This window comes from Mucor mucedo (genome assembly GCF_025094135.1).
Source record: "Mucor mucedo strain NRRL 3635 chromosome Unknown EV154scaffold_184, whole genome shotgun sequence".
In the NCBI taxonomy this organism is placed as follows: domain Eukaryota; kingdom Fungi; phylum Mucoromycota; class Mucoromycetes; order Mucorales; family Mucoraceae; genus Mucor; species Mucor mucedo.
Genome location: NW_026252468.1, coordinates 16,054 through 35,152, shown reverse-complemented (window position 1 = coordinate 35,152; position 19,099 = coordinate 16,054). Strand labels below are relative to the sequence as shown.

The 19,099-nt window shown below is 35.3% G+C and overlaps 5 protein-coding genes across 5 annotated transcripts; 2 read left to right on the top strand and 3 right to left on the bottom strand.

The window, feature by feature from the left end:
- Nucleotides 1–1,196: 1,196 nt before the first annotated feature.
- Nucleotides 1,197–1,997, bottom strand: EV154DRAFT_431167 (uncharacterized protein; the record flags this gene model as incomplete). The annotated part of the gene is made up of 1 exon (XM_051596588.1): nt 1,197–1,997. A coding segment is annotated over one exon (801 nt), but the record flags the coding sequence as incomplete, so codon positions are not given.
- A 1,127-nt stretch (nt 1,998–3,124) lies between these two features.
- On the bottom strand, nt 3,125–3,341 carry EV154DRAFT_393539 (uncharacterized protein; the record flags this gene model as incomplete). The annotated part of the gene is made up of 2 exons (XM_051595143.1): nt 3,125–3,191; nt 3,244–3,341. Coding segments are annotated over 2 exons (165 nt in total), but the record flags the coding sequence as incomplete, so codon positions are not given.
- An 8,596-nt stretch (nt 3,342–11,937) lies between these two features.
- EV154DRAFT_487418 (uncharacterized protein) lies at nt 11,938–12,870 on the top strand (the record flags this gene model as incomplete). Its single annotated transcript, XM_051598976.1, has 5 exons — nt 11,938–11,975; nt 12,149–12,227; nt 12,282–12,331; nt 12,501–12,637; nt 12,851–12,870. The coding sequence occupies 5 exons, from the start codon at nt 11,938–11,940 to the stop codon at nt 12,868–12,870; spliced, it is 324 nt and encodes a 107-aa protein (XP_051451495.1).
- Nucleotides 12,871–15,003: 2,133 nt separating this feature from the next.
- EV154DRAFT_570333 (uncharacterized protein) lies at nt 15,004–16,311 on the top strand (the record flags this gene model as incomplete). The annotated part of the gene is made up of 3 exons (XM_051606192.1): nt 15,004–15,150; nt 15,214–15,331; nt 15,932–16,311. 3 exons carry the CDS (start codon nt 15,004–15,006, stop codon nt 16,309–16,311), a joined length of 645 nt encoding a protein of 214 aa, XP_051451494.1.
- A 1,348-nt stretch (nt 16,312–17,659) lies between these two features.
- Nucleotides 17,660–18,943, bottom strand: EV154DRAFT_528637 (uncharacterized protein; the record flags this gene model as incomplete). Its single annotated transcript, XM_051603607.1, has 2 exons — nt 18,733–18,943; nt 17,660–18,677 (listed from the first exon to the last, which is right to left on the bottom strand). Coding segments are annotated over exons 1-2 (551 nt in total), but the record flags the coding sequence as incomplete, so codon positions are not given.
- Between the last annotated feature and the right edge of the window lie 156 nt (nt 18,944–19,099).

The following is a 19,099-nucleotide window of genomic DNA, read 5'->3' as shown; positions in this document are numbered from 1 at the left end:
TGGTGCACTAATTCTATCGCACCTTTCTGTAGCAATTTGTGTATTTCCTGGCTTATTAATTGTTGTTGTTGCTGATTGTACGGGATAATTGGCGTGGGATTTTGGCGTAGAGGTGGTGGGAAAATAAATTGAATTTCTAGTCCGAGTTTGATGGTTTTCAGCAGCCATTCGTCTGTTGAAAGTGTGGTCCACTCGGTATAGAACTGGCTGAGACGACCTCCTACTCGCTGCTCGATATCCTTTACTGTTGATTCCTGACAAAAGAGTTGGTGTTGGAGTTTCCCTTTGGTCTGGTGCTGTTGTCGTATTTGGGTACGATCCACTTAAAGAATAATTAAGCAAATCGTTTAAATAAATAAACTATGAAATTAAAACAACCTTTGATGTTGCATATCAGCATACGCTTGTATACTGCTATACAACTTCTCCTACTTCGAGTACATACTTCTATATAAAAGATTGCATGATTGGCCTAAATACGATATACGAATGACAGTTGGATACAGAATGCTATACCACTGAGTTACGATATCACCGATCGAGAAGAGAAACTTCTCAGATCAATCAAGAATTATAAGAAAGAGAAACTTAATATTAATAGTTCTCTCAATGGATTAGCTACCCAGAGAGAGAATAGAACAGCTATTAATATAAATGGTTCATTTACTTATATATTGATATAATTATACTGCTGATAAAGAGTATAAAGAAATAGTGTATGAATTAATGGATACCTAGCTTCTACAACCTAATATACAAATATCGATAAGACATTTTATATTTGGGATCGTAATTTATTCATTACAAAGATAATGAATAAATGATCAACTATTATGTTCTACTGCCAATTACACTTGACAAACAAGTATGCATCTTTTACAGTAACCGTTGCATGATCTGATAAATAAGTGTCTCGTAATACTAAAGATTTATTAGCATACTCATGCTCCCGATCCACTGATATGGGACAACGTTATCTGGAAACAATTCTAACGAGTAGTATCCATTTAACCCAAGGCGGGAAACAAAGTATAGATCTATTCCAAAACCAGAAAGGTTGACTCATCATTAAAACTCAGGAGAGTTGTGCAATATAAAAAGGATCAATTATTTCATAGCAGCACAGTTCTTTTAGTCTATTTTTACCTCTAATAAAAATATACTTTTATCTCATTACTTTTCTATGTAATATTTTGTCAAATACCACAGCTGTTTCTGCTGCTCCACATGGCGTTGTTGTTGCTGTGGTTGTTGTTGTTGTTGTTGTTGAGAAAACCGCCCTGTTGTGAGGACGGAGCCGGCCGAAAAAACTGCTGTGGTTGTTGTTGATATTGTTGATTGTTGTTGTTATTGCTCCACATGGTGTTGCTGTTGTTGGTATTGCTAAATTGTCGCTTTTTGTTACGCAGATTACTTGCTGATTTCATTGCTTGAGATGATGTAGTCTGTTGAGTTATAGCTTCTTGGAACTGAGCTGGAGACATAGTATAATTTGTACTGCTTGCATTAGTTGTTGTGAATGAGGGATTTATAGCTTGAAATGCAATTTTGTTACGTAGATCATTTACATTTGCTGATACATTTAGTAATAAGGATCTGCAATCACTAAGCATTTCTAGGTATCGCTGTACGTTTTGATTTTGAGTCTCGAGACTAAGCTCTAAACCCAATACATCCAGCGGACGAAAAACTCCAGAAATTAAGTACTGCAAACGCTTTAACGACATATCTTGTTTGGCCTGATATTTGTTCATTCTACGCGCGGCACTAGGTATAGATTCTGGTGGCTGATATTGAACGGTCTCGATGCCTGGATATTTATCGATTAATAAACGTCTTTCCTCATCCCGCATAGTTGTATCGGGAAATAATGAGCTATCCAACGATAACTTTTCAGTTAATAACGGTGATCGATTCCACGTGTATGAGGGTCTTATTTCAAGAGAATGTAGAACACCCTGCTGTTCCTCCATTCTATCTTCAGCCATTTGTTGCGTTGGTGGTGGCTGTGGCCCTGTTGTGCTTGTGATATCAATTGTTCTAATTGCATAATTCTTTGCTGCATAGCAGCTAATTCTTCGGAACTCATAATTGCGGTGCTGACCGAGCGAAAAAGAAGATCAATTATTATATGATAGTATTAGTTTAATTTTATTTGTAATTTTCGCTGACTTTAAATAAAGAAGATATAAAGCACAATCATATTTCTTATTTTGGATTTGAGTGTCTCAAGCAATTCTAGTAGAATTTATTCGACACTTGAATTTAAAAAAGATTATAATATCAATATCAGCGTTTTTTCTTTTATTTCTTTTTGTAATTTTTCAACATCTCTAATATTTCAAGAATAAATTAGTTGTTATTCACCGCCTGTAGTTGTATTATTGTGGGTTTTTTTTTTATAGTTTGAAAAACGTTAGAATAACCCTAATTATTGTTTATTATGCTAATTCCTAAAGCGTATTAAACTAGATTACTTTTGGGTTCAAAGCAATCGTACAGTAAAAATATTGATGTAACCGTTTTACCTATTTTTATCATACTTTTTTTTTTAAAAAAAGTGGGGGGGGGGGGTGATGCTTAAAAATGAAACTTATAACGTCGTAACATTTTTTTAGTAAATATCAGACAAGATTAGAAGTTTATACTACTCATATTTTGCCCCAATGACCTTGTATTTGCTCTTTAGCTGTTTTTAGTATTATTTATTCTTCTTTCACTACTTTATGACAAGTTGATTTAAAAAAATTATTGCTTACTCTTCTGTAAGACATACATATAAATATTACTTTATTAGGTTTATTTAATAACACAATTCAAGGAATTGAGGGATCGTTAATCCTTATGCTGCTCAGGGAGTAGTATCTCCTGCTTGTTTTATTTTGCTTTTTTCTTTTTTCTATTTTTTTCTATTTTTTTTTATTTATTTTAAAAGCTAAATTCACCAAATGTAGTTAAAACTGATGAAGGGACATCATTGTCAGTTCCCGAAAGATGGTTGTCGTGCACGATTGGTTTTTCTTCATTATTGTATGTAATAACTGCGCTTGATTGCTCCGTCCAGCTGTATGGTAATCTTGCGAAGTCTTTCCTGAGATGTAATTTTATTGCAACTCAAGGATTGCTTTTGATGAACCTTAAAATGCCTTCTTAAATTAGAGACTACCGAGAACTTTCGACCGCAATTAGGGCTGTAATACAGCGTGTTAAAACAACTCATTTTAATTATTTTTATAGAACTACCTTAGACACTGAAACGGCTTTTCAAGGCTATGTGTATATAAATGTGTTTCTAGAGCGCTTGGACGATTGAACTGCTTTGTACATTGACTGCAAAGGTATACTTTTTTGATTTTCGTATAATTTAAAATCGCCTTGAAATCTCCTTCGTTGTCTGGTTCTGGAGAAGTAGGGATATAGCTATTTTTTGAGATTATCGTTGCTGAGGTTTTACTTCTTGCATTACCAGCATTACTTTTAGATTGGGTGTAGCTGTAAGGTATGTTACAATCCGTTGGTGACGGCAGACAATATGGGGTCAAATTGTCAGATGTCATTATTGAAAGAAATGATAGAGGAAAAAGCAGTAGTAAAAAAACAAACGATTAAATACACAATTTTTTTATCGTAACACGGAAAATCATTTGACGAGGTGCGTAAAAAAAAATAGCTGTTAATGGCGTTGCTCGTAAAGTATCATAAGCATAATGAAAGACAATGAAATAAAATATTAGACTAAGGATTATTGAGCACACATACATACAGAAAATATTGTACCAGCGATTGAATGTTACAATCAAAGGAGGTTGTTGTGGTTGACTATTTGCGGTACTTAACATACACTGTTTTTTATTTTTAGAAAAAAACAAACTCCAAGGTAACCTTACTTCTATTGCTCCAGATTACCTTTCAGATTAAAATAGTTCCACATAATAACTTCACATATTTGTACTGCTTTTTTATTATTATTATTTTCTTCTCGTGCTTTTTCTATTTATCAAATTCCTTCGATTGTGCTCGTGACAATTCTTTTCTTTAAAAACCTTGACACATAGCCTGTCTTTTTCGATTACCTTTTTATCCGCAATTTACTACCGATCCACATTGGCAATTATACAAAGTGGCATGAGCGAAAGACTATGATCACTGGGTTCGGCACATGGCCACCAAACAGCCCTATTTAAGGAATTGCAGTGATTATGTATGGAAGACCTTATATTTGTGTAAGTAAGCGCTTATAGGTTGATTTAAACATCGAAAAGTTTGAGGTTATCGTTTCGGGACGAATGAGTGATACTTGATACATGGAAGCATTATTTTCTTAACAGCGTCTTTGATATCGTATTTGACGCCTAAATAAATCGAATACAATTATTGTCCAATCTGTATTGAGTCATAATATACTTCTATATTATAACAGACATAGTACTAGTCCTCATAATCTTCTACATGATCTGCAAGTACATTGCTAATCGCTCCTCTAGCAATGAGTGAATTGTCTAATATAATATTCTGTCATGTCGTAGCTGAGAAAATTGAGTTTCCTAGCTATTCAAAAAAATCTTCTTACTGTCAAATTCATTCTTTGGCTCATAATGATAAGGTTTTATGATGATCTATTTCAGCTTTGCTAATTTAAAAAAGGCCAACATCTATTACCATGACTTTGAGAGTAAAACTGTCTCACAAAATTAAAGGCTTACTCGTATTAACAGTAGCGTAGAGGACTTTTTAAGACTGATCTCCTTCTTTCCGTCAACTCTCTCATCAACTAAAAGAATTTTTTAGACGGATGGTTGGTCGTCAGCTTACAGTTTCTAACCATGGATCCGCTTCCTATGACAAGGCGCTTACCGTCGATTAAATAGCTACGTCATCCTTAGTTTGATCAGCTTGAGAGAGTTGACTAAGGGTCTTCCATCGTAAAAAGTTATTTAGGCTGCGCAAAAGACCCCCGTTATGGCTTTTTTCGAGAGTTTTTGTCTTCATACAAAATCATCTGAAAACACGCTAACCAATCATACCGCCTCCCTCATCTGCGCAGGCCGTAGCCTACCAACTATTTTTAAAAAATGATTTTATAAAACAATAATTAATCCTTATGTCCAATCATGGACCAAATAGTTTGCACATTAAGGGTATTCAATTGCCGTTGTAACGGCTTAGTTTTGGAGTGATACAAAATCAACCGTCAACCTTATTCCAACGTACATTTCATACCCTTCACTATGAATGCTTTTATTTCTTAAATTTAATAAACCAGAGTTTGTTCTTTTGCTAAGATTTACATATTATCTTATAGTATGGTGCTCACTTCTTTTTCCAGTTGGAAGAAGAAATCATTCAATCATAAAATTTCTTCTCGAAAAAACTTTGTGACATAAAAAAAAACGCTTTTCTTAGGGACAGCCAATTTTTCCTTAGGGACAGCCAAAGTGCACGTAGTCGCAACGTAAGATCTATGGTTTGGATGTTCTGTAGACATGGGAACAAGGATATACAATCAAAGACAATGTAAAAATTACAAATAAATGTACATCATACGATTTATACTTATTTTGACAATTCTATTATCACTCTTTCGCCTTTGAGCTCGTTTGAATTAAATCTTACGCAGAAATATTAATGTTAAGTCCAAACGAGAAGCTGAAAGTTAGCTTTAAAATACATATACTGGTTTAAACTATGTTAGTTGTGATAAATGTGTATACATTTCAAGTTATTAAGTTCTATTGACCTCTTGATATCTATAAAAGTATCATAATCCCAACATTACGACTACGTGCACCTGGCTGTCCCTAAGAAAAATGGCTGTCCCTAAGAAAAATGGCTGTCCCTAAGAAAATTTGGCTGTCCCTAAGAGACCCGAAAAAAAAAATATGATTTTACACCTCAAAATACGATTTATCAAAAATAAGGCAATTAAATAACTTTGTTTTATGCTATGACTATTTTTGAGAACTGTTCGATGGTGTATAACACATCCAAGCCAAGTTAAAGTCTTTGACTTTTAGCATAATCGCACTGTTATGATCCCTGTGAAAGCTGCGAGAAGTGATCGGTATGGATTTCCCTAAAAAGTAAATACGAAGATGCGCGCAGCTAAAAGAAACTTTAACCTTAAAAAAGGTTGGTAATAAATTTATCAGCAAAATAGATTCTTCAAGTTTGTTCGAGAAATGCGTCCCGCGATATGCTGACATTCAAAAAATAACTGATCCAACAGCTTGGCTTAATTAAAAAACTTCAATAAACGTATCTTTTTGAAAAGGATTAATTTGGATAGAAATAGCTCTACAAGACATTGTGATTTAACTTTGCTTAATTTAACAATAGAAAAATAAGCCAAAAAAAAAAAAAAAAAAAAAAAAAATTTTTTTTCAATCCAGCAAGTTAAAAATTGGGTTAGTAAGGAATTATAACCTGTTTTATTTCTTAATAATCTTTAAAACCAAACGTGAAACATGTCCATTACTATGATATTTTAATTAAATACATTCTAACTCACCGTGTTTCTTTACAATGTGAATCTTCTTTTATTTTTATATGTTTAATTTTATGTTTAGATGTGTAAAAAAAGGAAAAAAATATATATATACATAGGAAGTTGTAAATTCGTGGTGGTACATTATTACCACCGATGGTACAATTTCACGTCCGGAAGTTCAAAAATTCAACCGGTGGTACATTTTTACCACCTAGTGCGCCGCTGTGATATTTGAGATTCAATCGCGAACTTGGCAGAACACGACCTTTTTTTAATGCCAATTAATCAATTCTTGTCTCGCTACCCACCCCTCTTTTTTTTGCATTAACGCAACTGTTGTCATTACATTGTTTCGATTTGAAATGCCCTTTATTCTCTCTTTTTTTATAGCGGCCACTAGACAGCTTTTCCGCACGTTATAGGTTTAAGCAAGAATGTCAATCCATAGTACCGCGCAATCAGACACACACACAGAGACAAACGTTGTATTCAAGTAGGTAAAGCAAATATACAGTGTATATACGTACATAAATATGTAATGTAGTCTACTGCTACTGTGCTTATTTTCTGAATGCCTCTATTTGCAAAGTTGAACTTGAGATTCACTGCTCAAACTTTACTCACATTGTAAAGGTCAACCACCACTCTTCTTTTTCAAAAAATTACTTGATTTTACAACCTTAATACTCTATGGTTTATTTAATGCATGATCCGCAACATCTGTCAGATCGCGAATTTGACACAATTGTCACACAGATATTACCATCATTTACTATTCCGATTACATCATGTTGGACCAATAAAAAAAAGGCACGCCTTTCACAATAGCGTGTTCTTTTATCAAGTACATAAAAAAGTTCCTCTTTTTTGTTTTTTTCTTCTTCTTTGGGTGTCCAATGAGTAATTACCGAGTCCTTTTCAAGTTCACTACATTAATAGGACAGGAGACGAGTCTTTGAACACTGGGTTATACCGTAAGTTCTTTTACATTGTTGTCATCACTTGCTAATTATATACCTCCAAGACAGTTTTCCTTTTTTTTATTATGTGGCCGAGGCATGTGTCACTGGAATATAAACGCTACTTGAAGACCAAAGTAACGGTACGTACGTTATTCCCGGTTTTATTAAGTCATGTATTCTTTACTTACATTCTCATGGGCATAGGCTTGGTTTGGACATGGACTTTATTATTTATACATTGCCCAGGTAAGAGCACCCGCTTGTCCAGTTTTGTTTCATGTACTGACAAAAAAAAAAAAAAAAAAAAAAATTCAGAGCCCTTTCACGGAATCAACATGACGGGTGGCAACATGAAGGTGTAGGAGCTAAATGTAGTGTAAACGAGAGAGAGAGAAAAAAAAGAGGATACGTGTGGGATCCAGTTTACGGCAAAAACATAACCTCTCATTATAATCCCCTTGATGACGATTTAGAGTGGATATAGAGACAATACGGTACGAGACCCAGTCAATGTCAGCCAGGTGATACACCCTTTTGTAAGAGTACAAGGACAAGGACGATCCAGCACAAGGAGAGTATGATTACAACGGCAATAGTAAAGTGAATGGCTGTGATCATCCATTATTTAAATTTATTATGAGGATGACATGATACGATATAGCAACGACGATTCATAAAGGGACAAGAGCGACATGTTGCAGCGAAGGATGACAAAGGGATACGAGACAAGGACAGCTCTTTTCTATAGTGATTAGTGAAATAATATACGCTTGTATACATCATGTCAAGGCGATACAATTGAAGCATTTTCTGATATTCATGTCATTCGAGGTACCATCATCTGGCGCGACCAAAATAATAAGGGGATTTATCCAAAATGACGCTATTTAAAGTTTATACTGAAAGGAGATATTCCGGATGTTTGTGCACAGACGATCATGGAAAATAAGGGGGGGGGGGGGGTTGTTTAAAAAACGTTCCTGGGAAGCAAAAAAAAGAAAAAAAAAAAGAAAAAAAAAGAAACAACAATCAATTTATGGATACGATATCTGCCGGTACGATAGATTTTATACTACATTTGGACCTTTGGTAACGAAAGGGGAAAAAGAATAAAGTTTTTGTTGTCCCCTTGCATACGATCAATGTCGATTCTATATACATGAGTCTGTGTGTGTGTGTGTGTGTTACAGGAGATGATGTGGAATCTCTTTTAAATTATAATGAATAAATTTATTTTTTTATAAACGATCAGCAGCATGCGGTCAAGTGTATATAAAAGAGAGATATTTTGATGGAAAGAAAAGAATAAAAAATCATCTTCAAATGAACAGCTGCAACAAGACCTCTGCCTCTATTAACGCTATGAAGCTCGCCACCTCCGTCACCACCACCACTTTCAGCAGCAGATAACAAGGAGGATTTTTTTTTGAAGGGCACTATGAATATATATATATATATATATATATATATATACCAGAAGACTAAAATCAATCGTTTTTTTTTTATAATAGAGATCAATGGACAGGCCTGTTCTACACCTGGTTACGCTCGAAACAATTTAAAAATACGCCCATTGGCAAAAGGGTGATTGTTATCAGTAAAGGGCCTATCCCCAAAGTCATCGAAAAATCTATTCTGTAATAAGAAACACATGGAGCGCCCAATTCATTCTATTCTTTTAAATTAAAAAATACATGCATCTGTTTCCAAATGACTCATTTTTCCTATTGTAAAATAAATTAAAAAAGTAGCCACTGATTTTTTATATATGGATGAATCCTTTCCATACGTGATGCTAGTAATTGTGTTTCTTTTTTTTTTATAAAAGACAGTAGGGTATAGGATAAAGAGACTGTATATTTATAATGGTGCTCCATCTCCTTATTCATTGTCCATGTAAATGAAAGTGATACCACCTAGATTAACGCCAACCGATGACACACGTACATCCATAGCAACACTCTGACTCTTTAAAAATAATCAATCCACTTGTATCCCTTCTCACTCATTCCAATAACTGCCTCGGTGATGTCAAGTATCCATCCGAAATAGTGTCCATCGTATCCACCTTTCTTCAAGAAATAAAAAAACCCTTTTCCCCTAGAAACTTTGGCACTTCAAAATTTATTCTTTAATGTCTTTGACGGAAGCCTCATCTTGGGGAGTCTTGGGTGGGTCGACTTTAAGGCCTCCTAAAATACCCGCGTCCATACCCGCGTTTTTAAAAATCTCCCTGTAATGATCGGGATCTAATAAAACGACAATTTTTTCTAAGTAAGTTCATCCTTTACACTGGTGGAGGTATTGCTTACAGGTTTCGATGATATCAAGCAAGATGAGGGATAATTCTTTTGTTTGTTCGGCTTGCATTTTGTTTAATAAAGTGATCGAAAGAGAGGGAAAAGATTTTTTCAACAAGGGACAGAGTCACGAATACTTTATACTCTGTGATTGACAGTGCCAAGAGTGATACAGAGATCTAGTATGATTACTATCAATGGACGTGTGTATGGAAACAAGGAAATATAAAGAAGGAATATAAATTTTATGCATTATTTTATTCTGAATGAATATATGATGGTGGTGGAGACACACACACAAAAAAAAAAAAAAAAGAAGGACTGGCATCATTTCACGATGGTATTGTCCAGCTTGTAACCTGGTTGACAAAGTTTACATAGACCTCATGGTTATGTTCAGCGGACCAACGTAATCTCCAATAAGATGGTAAACCTCGTTCCAACAAATTCATTACGTCACGAATGGTGACTCCTCCATTATGTCTGGGAATGATGGTATCAGGGAATTCATCTTTGAGAGAAACTTGTTTTAAATGGACGTTAGTTCTTTTTTGTTTGTATGAATGTATACCACACTATCTTAACGTCAGAAGAAGACATGAAAATGAATTGTGAATAAAGAAAAAGAAGTAACGTGAATAAAGATAAAGAAGTTGGGTGAGGAAAAAAAAAAGATGGGTGTTTATGTGATTGTAAACAAGTTTAATGGCTATTTTTATACAAATGAATGCGGGATAACAAGCACTGAACAAGGGGATAAGATATGAACTGGATTGACAATGAAATGAGGCGAATCATGTAGCTGGTCTAGCATGTGTTACTAGAGTGTATGTTCCCACAATATACAAACAAAGCAACACCGACTGTTATGTTTTCTAATACAATGAATACAGGTATTTTGCGAGTGAATCATGACGAGGTTACGTTTATTTATTTTTTAGTAAGGAAAAAAAAAAGATGAAAAGGGATGAAAGCTATCGTACGATAAAGGCAAAAGAATGTATTTGTTGTGCCTTTTGATCTGTATATCGTGTAGCTGTTATACGTAAAGATGCAAAGAATTCTTTTTTTTTTTTTGAATCACACCATGAAAAAAAAATATGTACTCGTGTTAAAAGAAGCGCATGACAAGGAGAATAGCTTATTTTTGACAGGTCTATTTGAGCGTGTTGGGTGTTATTTTAAAAAAGAGATGCTCATTGTATTTTTGAAATCACTGAATATCACACGATCCATGTAGTTGATTCATGTTGTAAGAAATGCAAAAGAAGGCGTATACACGAGGCGAAAGAAAAAAGCAAAGCCTGTAGTGTATACAAGTGTGTTTTTTTAATAAAATAGTCCATTGCAAGACTGATGACAAAAGAAAAGAGAGAAATATAAATAGGTGATGTAAAAAAAAAAAGGTTGGTTTATTCTTGAGAATGATGGGGGAACATAACCTTGATCTATAATTAAACCGACGGGATGATCATCCGTTCCGGTTTTTGGGTTCCGTATCTAAATCTGGAAAGACCCCCCCCCCCAATTTTTTATCGTTGTCCTATTTTATCTTTTAATTCTTGTCAACATTTTTTTTTTTTTTTTTTACAAAACACGAATGATTATGCTTTTTTTTTCTTCTTGTTACCACTTTATACTGCCTACACAATAATAAGGCGTGATTCCTCCGTTTGGCTTTGAAGACACCAAGGTCTGCCATGAGGCATTAAGGGAGATGGGCCCTTTAGCCATTGCGGGCTGGGGGAAAAAAAGACAGAGGTAAATATATAGTGTACTCCAACATTTATATATATACACACACACACTAAAAAACATGGATGCATAGATGAGCTATCTCTGTCTTTTTTTTTTTCTTAAAAAGGCGGGAGCATAAGGGCAAGTGAATTTTTTTTAATGACTTGATAATTTTTGACGACGTTCCTTCATAATGACACTACTTCTTCTCTGGCTATTAGAAGAAAAACAAGACAAGCCGTTATGCCAATGCTGGTTTTCTTTGGAGGTCTGTGTTGTGAAACAGAAGCGAATCGGCGAGTGAAGGCCTAAAGACGAGACACAGTACAAAACGACATGGTCTCCTCTCCCTCAAATCCTTTCAATCACGCCACCCCATTGTCAAGTAGTTACAAAGACCAACAAGAACTCAATGGCACCAACTTGAACTGAAAACCTCAGTAATTTATATATGCCTTGTTGCCTTTTTTTTTTTTTTTGGGGGGACAGGTAAGAGTGCCTTTTTTTTTGAAATGAGTATACTTGCTAAACACTTTTATTTCAGCACTTGTACACGTCGTTGTAAAAGGGGTTGAGCTATGCTGACCCTCATGGCTCTGGGTAAGTAAGAGAGTCTTACTTTTGTTGCAATGGAACGTGCTAATGTTTATTTTTATGACTAGCAAAAGGAGAGTGGCTGTTGTCTCTTTTGGTGGGCGGTTCTTCTTTTCCCGGTTGAGCTGCTCCTTTGGGTATGAGCAAGTAAGAGTCTCTTTATTTCCATTGAATACACTTTTTTAATTATTTTTTTAATAGTACCTGTACAAGAGTACCTGTTGTCTTATGGGGCTTTCCCCTTTTTTCAAGTAAGAAAGTTTATTTATTTTTATTTTGCCATTGCAATGAACGTACTTGTTAACGTATACTTTTTTTATAAGCAGCAAACCATATGGTCCCCTTATTTCCCTCTCGGGAGCAAACTACTGGAAAAAAAAAGGGGGGGGGGGGACTTAAAAAAGGTGTTGTCTGGTTTAGACTCTCAACAAAAATGAACGCCATCTGCGGCAAAATGAAGACGTTGGCTTTGCTGCCATGGGTAATGTACTTGGTTTCCTGTGCATCCATTACACCAGATCAGACGGTACGCAGTCCAAGTGTATGCGTTGAAAAAAGTGAGTTTTCCAACAAGAATGAATGCAAAAAAAAAGAGTCGTGTTGCTGACGTTGTTTATTTACAGCAAAATTGGGATGAACAAAAGAGAGATACACATGGAGGAGACCTGTATGATCATGTTAAATAAAGGGATGATACTTTTTTTATTTAAAAAAAAAAGAAGAGTGAGCAGTGTCCTTTTTTTATTATTATTACTTGTGATTATTATTAGTGATGGAGATGACCATGTAGATACGAGAAATAAAAAAGATACATGACGTAAAGGAGGATCCGTGTGTAGACCATGGAAAGACTCTAGTATAAACAAGAGGATAAAGATGGAATGTGGATCAACTCATGCTATGAATGTGGACTGTGTAGAGATGATAGAATATGTGTACAACAGGATAATAAAAAAAAAAAGGGGGGGGGGGATCATGTCTGTTGTGATTATGATGTAATGGAGTGTATTCTATCATGGATGGATCTGTGCCTGGATCTTTGAATTCTTTTTTTTTGGTGTGTCATGTGGACGTAAGAGTATAAAAACAAGGCAAAAGAACAGTGTGATTTGTCTCTTTTTTTTTTCTTGGCATCGTACATATGACGCATACAGTCGTCTTTTTTTCTATGAAAAGGATAAAAAATTTATCAGAAAAGAATATAAAACAGTTTTTTTTATGAGAAAGGGCTCCCTCTTTCTTTCTTTTTTCTTTACACACCATATAAAAAGAATAGAGGTATTTTATATTGTCATTACAGGTAAGCATACCTTTTAAAAGAAGGAATAAACACTTCATTTTCTAATATAAAAAAAGGACTCTTTGACATAGCTGGAGAGAGTTACTGGCATGATGACGAAGAAAAAAAGGACTCTTCGACATGGCTCAAGAGAGGTACGGGCATGAAGAAGAGGAAGAAGTGAGAGTGTGGCATGAAGAAGAAGAAGAAAAAAAGGTGTTGCCTGGAGAAGAAGAAGAAGTTAAGATGGTGTGCCACGAGAAAGAGGAAGAAGAAAAGGTGTGGCTCTTGTCAAGTCGATGGGCCATCCTGTGTTGAAGGATGGCATGACGGGCTATCCTTGGCCTGCTCAAGAAGGCCAATTGGGCGTTGTAGCCGTAGGGCTTTACAAAGGCTGGCGGCAATCCACTTGCCAAGTCAGAGCCGAGACGTATATGGCCCAATAAAGTGATACCATGTGATGAGACTGATTTAATCTATCTTAGAAAACAACATACTGTAGTCAATCACCGTCCCATCGCCGACGGTGGGTTCGTTTTTAAAAAAAGCAATAATAATAAACACTATCTCAGCTTATTTTATTAAACCCTATTTTGTGTATTTCTTGTAATCTATTTTTAAAATAATGGTATATCTTTTTTTAAAGGAAATCATGTCGTATTTGAATTGTGTTTGCATGCGTTCCGTATGAATGTGCTTGTGGATGTGCTGATATATTAGTGTGGGGTAAAAGTGCAAAGGAGATCTTTTTTTTTTAAAAGGGCAAATAAACATGCACACAAAAGTACCCAATGCTGTAGTGAGGGTTGGTGTAGTTGTTGATACTGTTATTCTATGCCATACATACTTGAAAAAAGTAATAATAGCATCTCATGTCATCAAGACATGCTTGAGCCTTTTTTTATTTTTTTAAAGAAAAGAAATAAAATGGACTGCATGAGAATAAAAGAAAGAACAATGGCCTATTTGTATTGTGTGAAACAAAATGAAATCAAGTTTTATTTTTAAAGGCTTCCTTTTTAAATAAATACAAGAAATACAAGGTTTTTTTTAATACGCATATTGTATATTATTACACGGGATCTATGCCAACATTTACTTACACAATTTGTTTCCATTCTTTTTTTTTTAAAAAATAAAATAAAAACATGGGTATAATGCAAGTAAATATGAGTGCACTGTATATATCAATGAAATGACATGTTTCATCAGGTGCTGCTTGTATATCAAATGTACCATCTGCATATAAAGTTGGGGAATAGAAAATAAAAGATTTTTTTTCTCCCTTTTTTGAAATAAGCCTCTTTTTTTTTAAAAAAAAGGACATTTGCATGAATTAATTATGCATACTGTTATCGACACTGTGAAAAGAAGGAATAAGAAAGCAAAGGATAGATGTACTTGATGAACAAGTGTAGATGAAAGGTTTTTTTTTAAAGAAATAAAATAAACAATGTTTTGCACAAAAGCAACTGAATGTTTTTTTTGTTTGAAAAGGATGAATGAAGCAGGCCAAGACTATGATTGGGTAGGAAGAGAGATATGAATAATGACTCTATAAAAAAAAATAAAAGCGTCTGTTGCTATTGTCATGAAGAAAAAGAAAAGAAAATGATGAACATGAATATACGATAAAGAGAACAAATGTTATTAATGGAAGGTATCACAGTGGTGGATCTTACTGAGAGTCAGGATGAACGCAAAGTGCGAGAGGAGGAACAAGAAGAGGTCAAAATGTTCTATGAAGTTGATCTGGAACGGGTGTTTGGCTCTCAAAGTACAGCTCCTGAGGTAATTGAATTAAGTGATGATGATGTTATGGAAGACGCGTAGTTGCGTGGTGTGATTTATAAGCTGATCACCCGAATGCGTAAGAATACAACTGACGCTTACTTGACGGTGTTGGCCGATCGTGCTTCCTTGTTGGATGCGTTGACAAGACGAATCGGAACTGGTCAAGTCATGGGTAAAGGTACAAGACATGAAGGAATCCAAGGAATTCTCCTTTCCACTGTTGGCAGCGGATTTTATTTTGTTGTCAGTGTGCTTCATAGAATGAATTTTGGAGAGAGAGATGTGTGGATTGGATGTAAAAGTAGGTCAAGAAGCTCTTTATAAACATGACATTTTGAAATGGGTAGTTACAATATCGTATGGTGAGTAAATTCAATCATTACACTAGGTATAGATTGTTGTTTTTGAATAACCAAGGTGACAACCTTTTTTTAGATGGATGTGTACTCTCAATACATGCTTTTAAAAAAGAACAACAGATGAAGTGCATAGATTACACGTACAAGGGAGTGAAAAAAAAGTATTCTTTCCTCTGTTCCATTATTTGTTTCAATGGTTGTGTTTAAACATGTTTTGTAATGCAAAGAATGGGAAAGGCGAATCATAAAGCAAGAATGAAAGGTTATGGAGTAAAGTACAAAGACAAGAGTGTGTATATAAACCCCCCCCCCCGCTCAGTCATAGTGGTAGCGTATAAAGAAACAAGACTATGAAGATATTAAATGAAATTACTTGCAATACTTGCAAAACGAAGAGAATAACATGTTTCACGAATGAGGTCCTGGTGACGAGTATGCGGCTTTAATGGGAGCGCAAAACATTGTCGATTACACCACATCATTTACCAATATGGGTTTCACATTGACAGAAAATTCAAAGAATCCGCGTATTTTGAAGAATATTTTTTGCATGATGATGAACATCATGTATGATGAAATAATCCGTCGACTCGTTTATGGAGGGTCAGATGCAAGAAGACTCATGATTGCTAATGGAATTCCCGAAGACAATTTCATGAGAAACCTGAACCGAGTTGAGCAAGTAGAACCTATCCATGAAGAGATACAAGACATGAAGGAATCCAAGGAATTCTCCTTTCCCACTGTCGGCAGCGGATTTTATTTTGTTGTCAGTGTACTTTACAGAATGAATTCTTAAGAGGGAGATGAGTGGATATCATGTAAGAGTAGCCCAAGAACTCCTTTATGAACATGTTGTTTTGAAATGGGTACTTGGAATATGATTTGGTGCGCAAATTCAATCATTACACTAGGTATGGATTGATTTTTTAGGAATAACCAAGGTAACAACATTTGATGATTAGTAGAGTAAAGGGTAACACATGGGATGGAATACTAAATAAAAAAAAATCAAACATGAGCAAGTCATGTGAAGTGTAGTCTTGTAAATTAAAAATGTAGACGAGACATGAAAAACAAGATTAAATCCGATGCAATGAAGAGGCATGGGAAGAAATACAATGTAATTGAATGTAACCAGATAGACTACAATTGAATTCAACTGGATAGGATGGATTGCCATGGAATACAATGGAATTTAATTTAATTCGATGGAATACAATAGAACATGACAGAGTTGGATGGAATTGAATTTAATCTGGCGGAATACGACAGAAGAGGATGTACATGACCAGAATAACATTGAATAAAATTGAATAGCATTGAATACCTTTGAATTGAATGTTGTTGAATGTAATTAGATGGTATTGAATGTACTTGCATGGAATTGGATGCCATTGGAGTGAATTGAGTGTAATTGGATGGCATTGAATGCTGCTGGATGGAATTCAGTGTAATTGCATGGAAAATGTAATTGGACGGAATTGAGTGTAATTAGATGGTATTGAATGCAATTGGGTGGAATTGAGTGTAATTGGATGTTACTTGACGTAATTGGATGGTACTTGATGTAATTGGATGGAATTGAGTGTAATTGCATGAAATTCAATGTAATTGAATGTAATTGAATGGAATTGAATGTAATCACATGGAATTGAATGGAAATGAATGGAATCCGATGAAATACGATGGAATAGGATTGCATACAATGGAATCAATCCGAATGAAATGGAATTGAATGAGATAGGAGGGATTACGATAGAGTATGATTGAATGCAATGGAATCAATCGGAATACAATCGAATGCAATGGAATTCATCGAAATGGAACAAAATAAGATGGAATTAAAAGGTACATGATGTAATTCAATGGATTAAATGAAAGCAAGCATCGTAAAACTTAATTGTGGTAAATTTACAATTTAGACCGGGACCGGAGGTTGCGGTCCAATCTTAGCTAATTACCTCTACCAGAGGTCCAAGTAACATTTAGACTTGGACCGCAAAATCAAAAAAAAACGCAAATGACATAAAACTTGTAAAAAATTGTTATATAAAGATAATATGTTATATTGGAAGTTGTGTTATGAAAAAAAATGATAAATATGTTCCTTGGTGATGGCAAAGATGATGTTTGAAGAAAATACTGTTATTTTGTGTGACATAATGAAGCGATAATTTATTTTTCGGATGTTGAAAAGCCTTTACTACATTCAAAAAAAAAAGAAAAAAAATAGCTCTTTACTCCAGAGTCCCAATCTTTCCGGCAGAACTTGACATGTCTTTCGCAAACGCATCACCAGTTTTGATGACATACTTGTATGCTGAATTGTCTGAGGAATTCAGCAATCCAACAGAAGATACAATATCCCTGGCGTCAAATACAACGAATTTTTGCTCGCTATCACCAAAGAGCTGAATCCGTGGGATAGACTTTGAGATAGGAGACACGCCATGTGTTTTTGCCAATTCACCATACGCATAATGGGACCCTGGTTCATTGGCGGAGAATTGGAAACGGAAAAAGAACAGAATCTTACAAACGAACCAGTTTTTAACTGGCACGAATAGACTAAATTTGAAGAGTGTCAATAAATGCAATAGGGCGATAGCAAAAACATATACTTACTTGTTCTTGTGTATCGCTTCGAACATGACGAATTCACCACCACGAGAGCATGACCTATTCTTCTTCTTGTACAACTCCGAAATGTAGACTTGATTTTCATGGAATAACCTTGTCGAAATTCGAAGGTGTTGTTGTTGATGAAACGGCAATACAACTCGTTGCCTCATGCCAGTCAGCCTTGTCATACAACCCATCAACGCACGACACCAAGGGATTGTGCGATACAGACCACAAATGAGGACATCCGAAGAACCCTGCAAGAGCACACCAACCTTAGTAAAAGAATCATCAAAAGGGGACCAGAGTTGAGGATAGGTGGCATCTTGAGGATGCTGCTCGAAGTTCTTCTCGTTGCTGTCAGGGGATGCCGTTAACGCAGAGAAGTCAAAAATACCGGATGCATTGAAGAATTTAAATATTTCCTTGGTTTCCATAATGTTGCCAGCATTAATACCAGGATGAAGAGAAGACCGGATACGTTTTTTGTATGTACCAATCGACCGTTCAAGGGACCTAGCAGAATAACACCGCAATGGACTATAGAAGTTGGTTAGTATATGATCGAATAAGGATTAAGTAATTAGTAGCTTACCCCATTCTTCGGATCATGTAAGGTATGTGGTGAAGCTGATGGAGAGTTTATCTGTGCCTGGTACGGATTCTGTCCAATCTCCCCACCCCTCTCCCTCTCCATCTCCTCGCCTGTCTGCATCTGTCTGCTTGTCACCTGCTTCTTCACCTCCACCCCCTGAGCCATCTACTTCGTCTTCAAAGATTGACCAAAGAGCTGAAAAAAGGGCCGCAAAAAAGGCAGCAGCCAAACGGGCAAGGGATGAGTTGATAATAGAAGGACGCTCTCGTAGCAAAACTAAGCCTTAATCCGCATTGGGTTTTAATTTTTTTGTTAAGTAATCTAGTTTTTTTTTTTTTTTTTTTTTTCTTTCCTTTCTTTTTCTAAA